Source organism: Sceloporus occidentalis, unplaced genomic scaffold (genome assembly GCF_023333645.1).
Source record: "Sceloporus occidentalis isolate IW3139 unplaced genomic scaffold, rSceOcc1.0.p SCAF_28, whole genome shotgun sequence".
Lineage (NCBI taxonomy): Eukaryota > Metazoa > Chordata > Lepidosauria > Squamata > Phrynosomatidae > Sceloporus > Sceloporus occidentalis.
Genome location: NW_028317008.1, coordinates 2,276,109 through 2,289,188, shown reverse-complemented (window position 1 = coordinate 2,289,188; position 13,080 = coordinate 2,276,109). Strand labels below are relative to the sequence as shown.

The 13,080-nt window shown below is 40.8% G+C and overlaps 1 protein-coding gene across 1 annotated transcript in view; it reads left to right on the top strand.

Annotated features, from left to right (window-relative positions):
* Window positions 1–4,950, top strand: part of LOC149299422 (PDZ and LIM domain protein 7-like) — a 50,351-nt gene extending 45,401 nt beyond the window's left edge. The window contains exons 5-10 of the mRNA XM_089486081.1: window positions 1,673–1,710; window positions 2,256–2,499; window positions 2,596–2,776; window positions 3,321–3,441; window positions 4,194–4,309; window positions 4,864–4,950. Of these exons, the coding sequence (XP_089342207.1) occupies window positions 1,673–1,710; window positions 2,256–2,499; window positions 2,596–2,776; window positions 3,321–3,441; window positions 4,194–4,309; window positions 4,864–4,950 (787 nt within the window). The remainder of the gene's footprint in view (window positions 1–1,672; window positions 1,711–2,255; window positions 2,500–2,595; window positions 2,777–3,320; window positions 3,442–4,193; window positions 4,310–4,863) is intronic.
* The last annotated feature ends 8,130 nt before the right edge of the window (window positions 4,951–13,080 follow it).

The window sequence follows — 13,080 nt, the reverse complement described above, 5'->3', positions numbered from 1 at the left end:
AAAATAATGTGCTGAAAATACCCAAACAGCTGCTGAATGTGCCTAAATAAAGATGGGGAATACAAGCAAAACATAATGGGATATGGATACAGATAAATCTAATGTGCTGTGTGCGTATTACATAGATAAAGCTACCAGACAGGCCATGTGTAACTTTCAAGTGCGTTCCAGCCAACGTTTAACGCTGTAAATGCACGAGTCAGTACATGAATGGTAAAGGACACATGATGAAAAAATGTGTAACGTAACAAAACAAAAAAATAACCAAGATGCAGAGTAGGGTTGGACCTTTCAACATTCACACCAACAGTAGTGTTTAAGTGCGATCACAACACATTGTAATAGCTTGCACCTTCTTTTCATTTAGATGCATCTAGCAAAGCCTAATAATGTAACATACGATGGCTTGGACGGACCCTATTGCTATATTAAACAGGCGAGGTTCTCTATTCACAATGGATAGACAAGATCTGAACTTCCCCGCAATTTAATGGGGGGTTTTGATTGAAAAGTTTGAAAAGAGGTCCTATCACCATAGCAACTAATGGAATGATCCAATCAGTAAGAGCATTCCATTGGTTGCTATGGTAACGAGACTGCACCTAAAACAACTTTTACTTTTTGTGATTGAGCCACAAATCTAGTAATCTAGTTGAAGGTCCCTGATTGAGCGAAAGATTTGTTAGTGTAACTGTGCATCTGTGTAATCTGAAGGACTTGAACTAAAACTAATAAATATTTCATCCCACTGACATTGGGGTTTATCGTGATGTAAAGAAGTCATGATGATTGGTAAGACATACTCATGTATTTGAGTTATAAGCGAGGGACATTCTGAGTGTGAACTCTGCATATTATTCTAGTCAATTGGGATTCTGCTGACTTCTGCTCCACACAGCTGAAACCCGTATGAACGTGGCTGTAATTGTATTTATGGAGAGTTCACGTAAATCCGTTTCATCTGAACTGCAAAACTGATCATGTATTTTTTCCTCTAGAATAATAATAAGGTGATATTGGGCCAAACCATATCGTACATGTAAATATTTCACAGAATCTTTTCAAACTGTAACTTCTTAAAGAAGACAGAACAAGAGATAAGGCATTTGATCCAAAATATGTTAAAGACATGTTAATATGTTAAGAGATGAGGGCACAGAAATCATGGTCACGAGGTTACTGAGAGAACCAGCGGCAGTGGAGCGGGCTCTGGGGAGACATCAGGAGTACTAAAATGAGAACATAGTCTCATGTTCACAGAAGGCAGAATAAATGACTCATTGGCCCTAATGGCTCAGATGGTCTGTCCGTTAAAGCCACGTGGACACCGTAATCTGTGTTGATATTTCTTGGTAACGAATTTAAGAATGTTTTAGTTTTGAATACTGTCTGGTGCGATAAGAACATTTTGCATGATTCGAATCTGAATTAATGGTAGTTTCAATATAAAATATCAGACACATCAAATCAACTGCTAGGACTACAATTTCCGCTATGGTCTTTTACTCCACAGCAACCAAGGTGGTAGATGTTTCCTATTATTTCATTATTTCAGGGTATATATATATATATGCATAAAGTATCATCCTATGGAGTGCCTTTTTGTATCACAATAGTTATTGTAACAACTCTGGATTCAAATGCGATTAAATGAAAATTCTCTCTTTGGCAGGCAGGAGAACAGTACTGTATCAGCCATGTCTGGACAAGGTGAGTAATCATTTTTTTCACCTTAACAAATATGTCCTAAATGTACACTTCACCCTTATATCTGGTTAGGTTCCAGGAAAAGCTGATAAAAATGCACACAACATTTAATCAACCATATCAGTAGCATAAATGTACACACAGTCCCCTGAAGAGGAAACTATAAACGATCTACAGTTCAGAACTGTGTATTCCGCAGAGCATGTCCAGAGGAACACAGTGAGGTTGCTTAAATGGAAGGGTAGGCAGGTAGCATTATACTTAGTGGTCAAAGAGTGTTGTAATTAGATGACAACATTATTCAAGCTTGAGGCTGCCAACATGTAACTTGACACCAGTTCTAAAATGGATTGCAGTTGATGTAAAATCTTAAACAAAGAAAACTAACCAAGCGTACATATCGGGAATATCTTCATGTAAACTTTATTACACACTGGTAGTCCTCATTGTGACTATTGTTTGCAACATTTGCCTACTGGCCTTTAAAGAATAGTAGAAACTGTTATGGCCTGGATTTTTGTAGTTTATCAATTCACAATTTTCTTCAGGTAAGGCAGATTCTCCAGCTCCACCTGTGGCTCCCTCTGGACCTGCGGTGCGTCCCCCTTGGGCTACAGACCCCACGTTTGCTGAACGTTATGCTCCTGACAAAACAACCACTGTTATGACAAAGCACAGCCAGCCAGCAACTCCCACCCCAGCCCAAAACCGCAGTTCAATTCTGCAAGCAGCACAGCCCGCCACTACTGGGGAGAAGACTCCTATCTGTTCTCAGTGCAACAAGGTCATTCGGTGAGTGCCAGACCATGCCTCACTTAACATGGTACATATACTATCTTTTCTGCGTTTACGGATTGTGTACTAATTCACTGTGTTGTGTGCCTGCAGGGGGCGATACTTGCTTGCACTTGGAAGATACTATCACCCCGAGGAGTTTACATGCTCACAATGCCACAATGTTCTTGAAGAAGGAGGGTTCTTTGAGGAGAAGGGGTCCATATTTTGCCCTCGCTGCTATGACGTTAGGTTTGCCCCCAACTGTGCAAAGTGCAAGAAGAAGATCACAGGGGTGAGTTTTGGTCAACATGACTTTCGTTGGTCCTGTGCAAGTAAATTTGCACAAAGATGTCCAGATTAAAATAAATGGGACTTTAAGTTGGTCGGTAATCATTGCATTTATAGTAGTAGGACTAAAAGAGTTATGAACAAGTTTATGTAACATACTTCTCTTGACCACAGGGCTTCAGAAAAAGAATGACATTTTTAATCCATCCATCACTGCGTTATTCCACATGTCTTTCTTCCTGTTCTTGTCATACACAAGGCAACCTAGGTGGCTGCCTAGGACCCAAAGTGCTTGGGGGTCCCAGCCGCACATATGTATATTTTATAATGGTTGCTGGGGAGTCAGCACTTCTGTTGTATATGTAAGTGGATAAATCACTAAATCAGGTTCTTTGTTTTTGATCCATCACATTGATGGCACTGGCCACAGTCTCCGGCCCAGCCTGGGAGGAGAAGCTTAGGGTTCTTGTGAGGCAGAGATAAATTGCACCATTGAGTGTTAATCTGTCCCTGCATACATAACATATCTCACTTTTTTCTTTTTTTAGGAGATTATGCACGCACTGAAGATGACATGGCATGTCCAGTGTTTTACCTGTGCTTTCTGTAAGACTCCCATTCGTAACCGAGCCTTCTACATGGAAGAAGGGCAGCCTTACTGTGAAAAAGGTATGACTTTTTCACAGGTGTTATTGTTACTATTGTTTGTTCATGACACACATTATACCCTGGTGAAGAATACTTGTCTCATCTAGAAGTATTCAGACTCTGTAATCTTTAATGTATATAGCTAGCAGGACCTGCTTCGGTCTGATAGTCATACCTGGGAACTTCTGGGCTCCGGTTACCCAGAACCTTCCCTTGTGGGACACGGCCAGGACTGCACACTGACGTCGGTGGGCGGTCCCGCTGACGGTGGGAAACACCCAATTTAAAGGAAAAATGGGCAGGGAGTAGGGCGTGTCAAGACCCCGCGACCTGGAGGATTTAGGTCTTGAACCAGAGGAGCAGCGCTCACCTGGCAATCTCCGGGTCAAACCCGGAGAGATCCCAGGTATGCTGATAATAGACCTTAATGACTATTGCACTGACAATTCTGGATATATGAAAGTTCACATGGCATGTCTTTGGTGGTAATGGATTTGGGTGCCTTTTATCCTTGGTTTTTATCTATTTTATTACAGATAGATATCACCAATACTGATATTTACTGGCCAGCCTAGTGCTTTTAAAAAACAGGCAAAAGAACTGTTTGTTTGTTTTTTATTTCTCCCATTAAAAATTCACATAAAGGCCATATGTCCATACGTGCCTTAAATCCATTTCCATGCCTTAAATCCATTTCAGATGTGTGGCCTGTGTGCTGCTTACATGCACAAATTCCTCATTTGGGAGTCTTAATTGATGTTTTTTACGCACAGATTATGAGAAGATGTTCGGCACCAAGTGCCGTGGCTGTGACTTTAAGATTGATGCGGGCGATCGTTTCTTGGAAGCTTTGGGATTCAGCTGGCATGACACCTGCTTTGTTTGTGCAGTAAGGACATTTAATTGTTATACTCAGTAAAGGGCTGTAATGTAAAACAGTTGCTGTATAAGGATGATAAAGAAAGCTTCTGTTGCATATTTTGATTTGAAAATGTGGGCCATATAATAACGTTATTTTACCTGCATATTCTATAAACCAAGGAGAGGGGTTATCTAGGGCAGAAGGAGTTATTCCTTCGAGAGTTCACTTAGCACACATACCCTCTCGGTGTATCTAGATTGTCCAGATGAGTCATGTAAAATCAGACAAATGCTGACAAGTGTAGCCCATAAGCATGTAATTAATTTAATAATGGCAGGGTAAGGCATTTGATATACTGCAGGCTGCAATAGTCAAAGGCTGGTCCACAACATGTACAGTTGATAATACCTTGCTTTAAACAGCTTGTCTGACGCCACTAGATATATCTGCACAGTTTCAGAAGTCAAGGCCTTTCTACCTCTGTCTCAGTGTGATCTGTCAGTTGCTGTTCTTAGCAAAGACCGTTATCTTGAGCAAATTGATTGATTACGTTGTTTCTCTTCCCCCTCCCCTCTGTCTAGATCTGCCAAGTGAACCTGGAAGGCAAGACATTTTACTCCAAGAAAGATAAACCTCTCTGCAAGACCCATGCCTTCTCCAATGTCTGAGAGCACCAAGACACTTCCACATAGACGCACTCACAAACTCACTCCAAAGGCCAAATAGACACACTCACAGACATGCACCCCCCATGCTTTCAAGAAGAATGGAACACGCAGGACCATTGGTTCAGTAATGGTCCATTATATGTATTTTTGTCGGACAAAGATTGATGGAAGGATTGAAGAAAGGCAAACGTAGAAAAAAAACCAAAACCTTCTAGTATAGGGCCCATGCCATGTGTTTCATCTTTTAACAAATTCAATTTCCAGGAACTTCACGCAATCTACAGACTGTCCAATGGCATGACCTTGGCTGTATTAATAAAATTATTGTTTATAGGTTACCTGCTATCACCTCAGAGACGGTTGCCAGAGTTGCAGCATAGATAAAAAATCAGATCAGAGTACTAGTTCAAATTCTGCTACAGAAGTATTTTCAAACAGGTTAAACAAAGCGTATTGCTAAGTGAGGTGTTCAATTTCTTTCTCACCTACTTGGAAAGCAAACAGTGGAAGCCGTCCTAAGCATTAGAAGTTGCCACGTTCATAGTCTGAATGCAAGTTGTATTTGTGGCATGTTTTTTTCTTTTTCTTCTTTTTTTGATTTTTTTTTTTTTTTAAACATTGACAAAGAAGACCTCTTTGTCAATGAGGTAAATACACTGCTCAGGTCCCATCACAGGGCACCCCAAGGAAGGCAGGTATATAAGGATTTGGGAAGAAAAACAGGTCAAACAGAGTCGGGGAAGTTTACAAAGAGCTGAGGGTTGGAGAATATGGAGTCACGTAGTTTACAAAGTCTGGGGTGTGAACATTTTGGACATAGGTGGTACTTTACAGATGGCAATATCTTGGGACATCAGCAAACTATATGATTCCTATGCAGATCTGATAAACTGTATACGTTACACATAGGTTGTTATTCTTACTGGTGCAAAGTAATGGTTGTAGTGTAGTGCTGTGAATGTTTTATATATGTCACTTAAGATACCTGAAGGCACATCTGGGCTATATGCATTGCCCCATCTCCTCCTGAGCTACAGATTCCATCATGCTTCAGTAGCTGAAGGGCTGCAATATTGCTGAAGCCTGGTGTTGGAGTGCTACGCTGCTGACCTTATAACACCACTGAAGAACCACACTTCATGCCTTTGTTTTAAATTGTGCTCAGGAAAATGTGATCCAACTCCACGGGATTGCATGGGGCAGTCTCTGACGGTCCTTGAGCTACAATATCCATCACCATCAGAGGTAGTTGAGTAAAGCAGCTGGAAGGCTGCAGGATGTACAAAGAGGGCCACTAGATGTGGCCCTGAGGTAACTTGCAGTTTGACAGCAGTAAACCCACACAGTCCTATGTCTGACCTTGGCAAAAATAACCATTTTGATTGTTATCTCCAGCTGTGCGTGTTATATCTGATGGAGCATTTAATGGCTAAAAAATCCATATGTTTATGTGTATTGCCGTTTCTTTTATGCTTATTAAACATTCAGCTTTTTAGCTTCTTATTAAAACATCACAATCTAGTTCAGTACCCTGTGTGGCTTGTATGTCTGTCACTTTACCTGCAAGAGCGACTATATTAGATGCATGAACTTCATTGCTGACCTGATTACATGCAGGTATTCATTTAACTAGTGGTAGGCAATGCAGACAGGTCATTTTTTGATGGCCATGTGAAAGTTGGTCTTGGAAACTCAAGAACATTTGTCTACATGCGTTTTCCATGTGGGCCACCATTACTACATAGAAACTTAACTGGTAAATTCACAGTGCTGTGCCCCCCTGAGACTTGCCTCTGCTACTTATTATAATAGGCAGGAATGGGATATGTCCAGGTTGAGGCCGTGCCCCCAGGATAATGGGGTCCACAGATTAAACAGACCTGGTGTCCTGATAATCAGAACCCTAGAGAAAATCCAAATAAATACCAATAAATCTGTACTTCTAGCTTTATAGGAGTTTGAACAAAATCTGTGTACCTGCAACATGAAATTAGTCTGCTATTGTATGAGTGTACTTATGTAATTATCTAGTAACAACCATGACAAAAGTTGACTTAGCAGTAAGGTATTTCTAATGGACAATTACAATTTGTTAAGCCATCTTTAGATCGATGCAATATGGTTAACCTGTGGCCAGTTTTAATACTCCTTTTTCCAGCACAGGTTAGTAGAAAAACAAAAGTGATCACAAAGGACCCAAGAGCCATCTGTTAACTTTTCTCCAGCAAAACCTCACTGGCTTATGTTTGGAGTGAGCTTGTGGCCGATAACAAAAAGGAACAGATCAATATTGGTGTTTATGGATGTGTCTACTGAATTCCACATCGTAAGATCTGCTCTGAGAGAGGGCTGGGTGGTACAGAGAGTTATATCAGGAGCATCTGTTATGGGACACAGGACCAGGCATATGGAGACCCAAGGGGATTTGTTCTACCATCAAAGCTGTTTTTACTCTACATGCTACTAGCTGACAGTGAAATTAACCAGGCTCATTTCTGTTGTATACTGATATAAGTATTATTTTTGAAATGCCATAGAAATAGTAGCCATCAGTGGTTGTTGTGTTATATGTGTGTTAAAGAAAGTATTAAAATGAGCAGAAACCCAATCACAGGACCAGCAGGAAAGGTGGATTGGGGACAGACAAAACAAAACTGAGTAGGGCAGACATAGAAGGATTTCTGTTAATTGACAGACAAGTAGACCTTGTCTACTGTCTACTCGCTTTAGGCTACAGCTACCTTGTAAACTGCCCATTTAGAATACAGAGGTCTGTGCTGGCTCTGTAGTGTTGCTGCCACTTGTTACTTGAACCTCGGGGGCGAAAAGCTGGAACATCACATCATATCCTCGCACTCTGCTTTGAGACAAAGGGGAACTAGATAGGTCTTCCCATATACTGTATGTTTACCAACTCTTCTAGTACAAGCAACTTAGAAGACAGCCAAGACTGTTTCATTCATAAAAAAGTTATCTGCTGGGTTGTAGAGACATGGGAATGGGTGGTTTTCATAAAAAAAATAGACTGTGAGGCTCCAGTAACAGAGGGTCTTGTCTCTATTCAATTTATTTGCATACATTATTGGAATCTTAATTGTTCATCATCCTTTATGATTTCAGAATTAATGTTTTTGTTCAATAATAATTGTAATTTGGAAGGACAAGGATTATTTTAAACATATACCATCTGTTCGTTATTTTTCACATTTATAAGAAAGCTTCATAAAATGTATAAATTAGATATTTTCCATTAGACAGAAAATAAACTAATTTAAGAATTCTCCCACATACTAGGAAAAAAGTTCACAAGAGTGCATTAAAAAAAAATACATTTAAAGTTTTCAAAACAGATTCAGATATTTTAGTATGAAATGCGAAGTTACTCTGTGCACGTCTAACATTCCTCAGCTTCCCTGATTTGTGGACCAAGGAAAAGCCCAGTTACATTGATTTAAATATATAAAACAAGCAGCCTGTCACAAAAGTCACTCCTAGAAATAAAAGGACATGAACAGAATAAACGTACGGTATTAATAAGGTTGAATACAAGTTTTAGTGGAAGAATAGGCAATACTGGGGGGAAATGGCAAACATTGGTATTCCAATTGGTATGGTCCATATTGTCAAGGATCTACCGAAATGTTACCTAATTTTACCAGTCGGTGGAAATAAAACCGGGTTGGTGGCTACAGTATGTGTGTGTGTGTGTGGGGGGGTTCTTATAACCCCCACTGGTGTCTTGTCTGAATTGTGACTGATTTACATAGAAGGGTATTGGTGCTGATTACACCAATTAATCCCACAGGAGTACAGACCTTCAATTTACCCCAGCTGCCAGCACCACTTCGGACGTCCTCAAGGGATATGTAATTGTGGCTTGTCACCAACAGCTGTCCCCATGTCATCTGTTCCATTTCCTCCTGATTGCTGGCCAACTGTGTATTAGTACTTACTTATCGATATGCCCACCACAGCCCACATGCAGCATTATGGGTTGTTACTGGACAACCACTGGTCAATAAAAAAAGTTTACAATGCTCAATATTATTGTTTTATACATAGTGCCACCATATTTCGCATCGCTGTACAATCGGTCGATACCTTCAATGTCTAACTTGTTGATAGCGGTTTGCAACTTATTAAATGTATTATATTATAATATTGCTTCATAGAATTGTTCGTGTGTTTTTGATTACTTATATAATAAACATTGGACATTAGACTACTTTTTCTGATAACGTATAACGTAGCGCACATTTAGACAAAAACGCCTCATATAAAATGGGAAAAAAAAAGTTTTCCTTGATTTACTCCTGTCCTGTCGATTTTTACTGTGCACAACCCCAATACAGTTATTTTGGGCGATTAACATGTTTTTCAAGCATGTGGTGGAACAAAGTCATGTGGCTTGATAAGAATTGTGCAAATGTTTCCCATGATCTCTGAACGATGGCTGTATTTGGAACCCTGTTGGTTTGGCACACAGTTTATCCAGTGGTGAATTCTAGCCTAGGCTGACTAGCCCCTAAGCAACATAATCATGCCACGGCTCCATGAGTGGTTTGGGTAGATCAGGCATCTTCCTTCTAACCACCCTGTATACACTGTGGCAGACTTAGGGTAGCCAGCCCGGCCTCCACAGCAAATGTACGCAGTGTTCTGGGATATGATGTCATATATAGGTAAGTGGTGGGGGTAGCTGCCGTGTTGGGCTGGGTCAGGCGTAATGTAGCGCTCCGCCAAAATACATCACTTAGGTTATCTGTAACACTATGATAAAACATATTAAAGCAAAGGAGCAATTTGAAGCAAATATACATTTTCTAATATTAAAAAAAATGCAAAACACACAAATAACATACAGTATACAAATAACATACAGTATACAGAGGATGAGCTAGATCCCCTTAAACTCCATTACTGTACATACAACTCCCATTTTATTTATTATGTACCACGATTCATTACAATGGGAATTACAAATCTGATTCTGAATGTATATTTTCTTTAACAGCCAATCATGTCTATCAGTAGAATAATGCAGGTAAGGCACCTGTTCATCATACTCTACCAGCAAATGGATTATGGGCCCTTTTTATTAATGTAAATAAGCAAGGGTGTAGCACTAGTAAATAAGGAATGGCTTTTACTAAGTAATAATAATAATGTGTATGTGGCTAGTCTATCTGTTCTCTGGCTTGTCTGATGCAAAAAAGTTATTGTTATAAATAACAAGGCCTATCTGCCTAAATGAGTCTCCTCTCTGTGATCTTTTCAGTCTAAAAGTTTTTTTTTCAAAAGGATCTTTTTTTTTTAAATAAAGGTTAAAGGTTATAACAATTTTAATTTAGCTCTATGCCAGTACACAGTTTCTATCAGAAACCCACCGTATTTGTATACCATGGTGAGAAACATTTTGACTTTCTGTTTTCATGGTCTGTGTAATATTTCTCCCCATTAAGTTATCTCTCCGATACTGTTAAGTTGCTGAGTTTTGATTCATTCAGGCAGCCTTTGTAACGGTGGGGTGAGGAGAAGCAACACAACTTCAGACTGGGCAACTAGTCAATATTCTAGTTCTGTCACCATTAGCAACAGATCCCAGCTATGATTACCGCCGAAATGTGCTAACTCTCCGGGTTATGCCAGGAGACTCCGGGTAAAGCTCCGCTTCTCCGGGTCTCAGAGTTACCGCAGGGAAACTCTGGGTTGCAGGAGTAGCATTGGGGTCCCACCTACTTCAATAGCTTCTACCCGCCCTCCGACGTCAATGGGACCGCCCTCTGACATCAGTGGGACCGCCCTCTCACATCAGTGGGACCGCCCTCTCACATCAGTGGGACCGCCCACATCCAGCAAGGGGAGGGCTCCGGGTATATAATTATATTCCCAGGCATGGATGTAATAGAGTCTCTTAAATTTAAACGAAATATCTCCAGAACAATCACACTTATACACAAGCTATAAGTTTTAATAAAGAGTGTTTTATTTAATATATATATATATCACATACGACAACTACATGTTTAATGAGTTAGCAACGGACCATGACACGTGTGTCCAGCTGATCTCGAAGGGGTGTATTTCTTAGACTAATCAGATTATTTTGGACAAATTAAATTACTACAGGATGTAATATTTCAGATGTACCCTACGGCGGGTCCCGCCACCACTGGAGGATCGGGTGCTTGCTGGATTCCAGGAACATGTTATCGTCCCATGAAGTGTATTCGGGATGTGCTCGGAAAAAAGAAAGCCGGTGTGAAAAGATGTTGCAAATATAGGAGTTGTATTGTCACCCCATGACGGAGGTGTCTTCACAGCTCCCTTGTCAAGCGAGGAAGTTAATTATAGAATAAAAACTAGGCTTCTTCTGAAATCCCATAAGGGGAAGTTTCCCTCCCGTCCTCAATTAAAGTGACACAGATTTCTTATTTAAGCACAGTGCCAGTAAGGGTAAAAAATGCAGCTTCTGGACTATCCAATTTATGTGAAAAGAAAAAAAAGAAATTAGAACAGAGCTGATTTGTTCTTTATAAGTCAAATTGGGTAAACCAATAATGAATACATATGGGACCCATTGGAGGGCTAGCTAAGGGTTACATTTTTTCAGGTGGTTTTGGAGGCAGGAATGTGATCAATGTGATATATATATATGTGTGTGTGTGTTTATTCTCTGTCGTATAGTGTAAGGAATGCGCGATGCAGAACCCATGTTATATTGCATTCGATAGATAACAGCAATTGTACAATGTTGGCATCCTTTGGTGGCTGAGCTCCATGGACTGTAGGGCTGCTAGTAAGCCCACTCTTGGCAGGACTGGGGCTAGAACATAGGCAAACTACCCCTTATTTTAGCATTCAGGCGCTTAAGGGAGTGGGGGACTCTAGGATAAAAGAAAGAAGACATCAAGCAGTGATCCAAGATTGTTGTGGTTAAAGTAAGAAGTAACAGATCCAGGAATTTATTCTGATTGCCATATTTGGAGTCGGGAAGGAATTTTCCCCCTGGTATGGGGCAATTGGCATCTGCTTCATAAGGGTTTTTTTGCCTTCCTCTGGATCAACACAGTAGGCACACAATATGTATATAGGTTGAACTTGATGGACTTTGGTCTTTTTTCAACCTTATGAACTATGTTACTATGTTACTATGTAGATCGGTAGCATGTAAAGAAAAATGGAAGTTAAGGGTTACAAGGAAGAATAATATAGAAGAAACGCGATGCCCCAAGCAAACAGATGACTGCCTGTGATGATCGAAGTCGGGACACAGGGCTGGTTCTGTATGGTGTAGAAAAGCAGAACGTGAACAGGTTTAGATCAAGGTCAAATAAAAGAAAGGTTGTGACGGCTCCATCATGCAACCCGCACCGGATCAGTACTATAGATATGGGACAAAGTTCAGGGCCGGTTTCAGTCAAATACGAGAAACAGGCTAGAGTCAGAGGCGGCAAAGAAACACATTGGGTGAAACTTAAAACAGGGCTTTATTCGCCAAATGGAGAGCTGTCACAGAGACTGCAAGCGAATTGTAGTTTCACCCCCCGTATTAATGGTGAAGGGCCAACACTGGCAGGTTTTTCCAGCTAGAAGGTATAGTTCAATGGGTCAGCAGACTTCGAAGGACTCTCACTGATTTAATTATGCATTATACATAACCGATGTTATAATTTGGACACATAGGCAGTTTATGACCGTGAGCTCATAGCTAACACGTGCAGGTGCTGCGGAATTGTCATAATCACTAATTATTATTATTTGGTCACAGCATGTGATACCAGTTGAACTTTTACCCAGGCCCCTCCTAATCTGAGTCAGGTCAGCCTTTCTCTCCATGCTGCAGTTTGACTCATATAATGGGAGTAAATCCTACCACCGGTCTCCAGCTACTTTCAGCTATTAACAATGGGGACACGCAGCCCCGTTACCCCTTTATTAGCATAAGTGCGTTATACCCAAACATCACGTGGTGAGAACTTGGTCCACTGAGGAGTGATTGGTCCGCTGTGAGCCAGCGCTAGGACCCAGCGGCCCCGTGCCTCTGGTCCCTCCCATTTCCCAGCTGCAGTGTATCAGCGCCCCCTCCTCTCTCCATCTCTCTCCTCCTCATCCCTCCTTCCCTCCCTC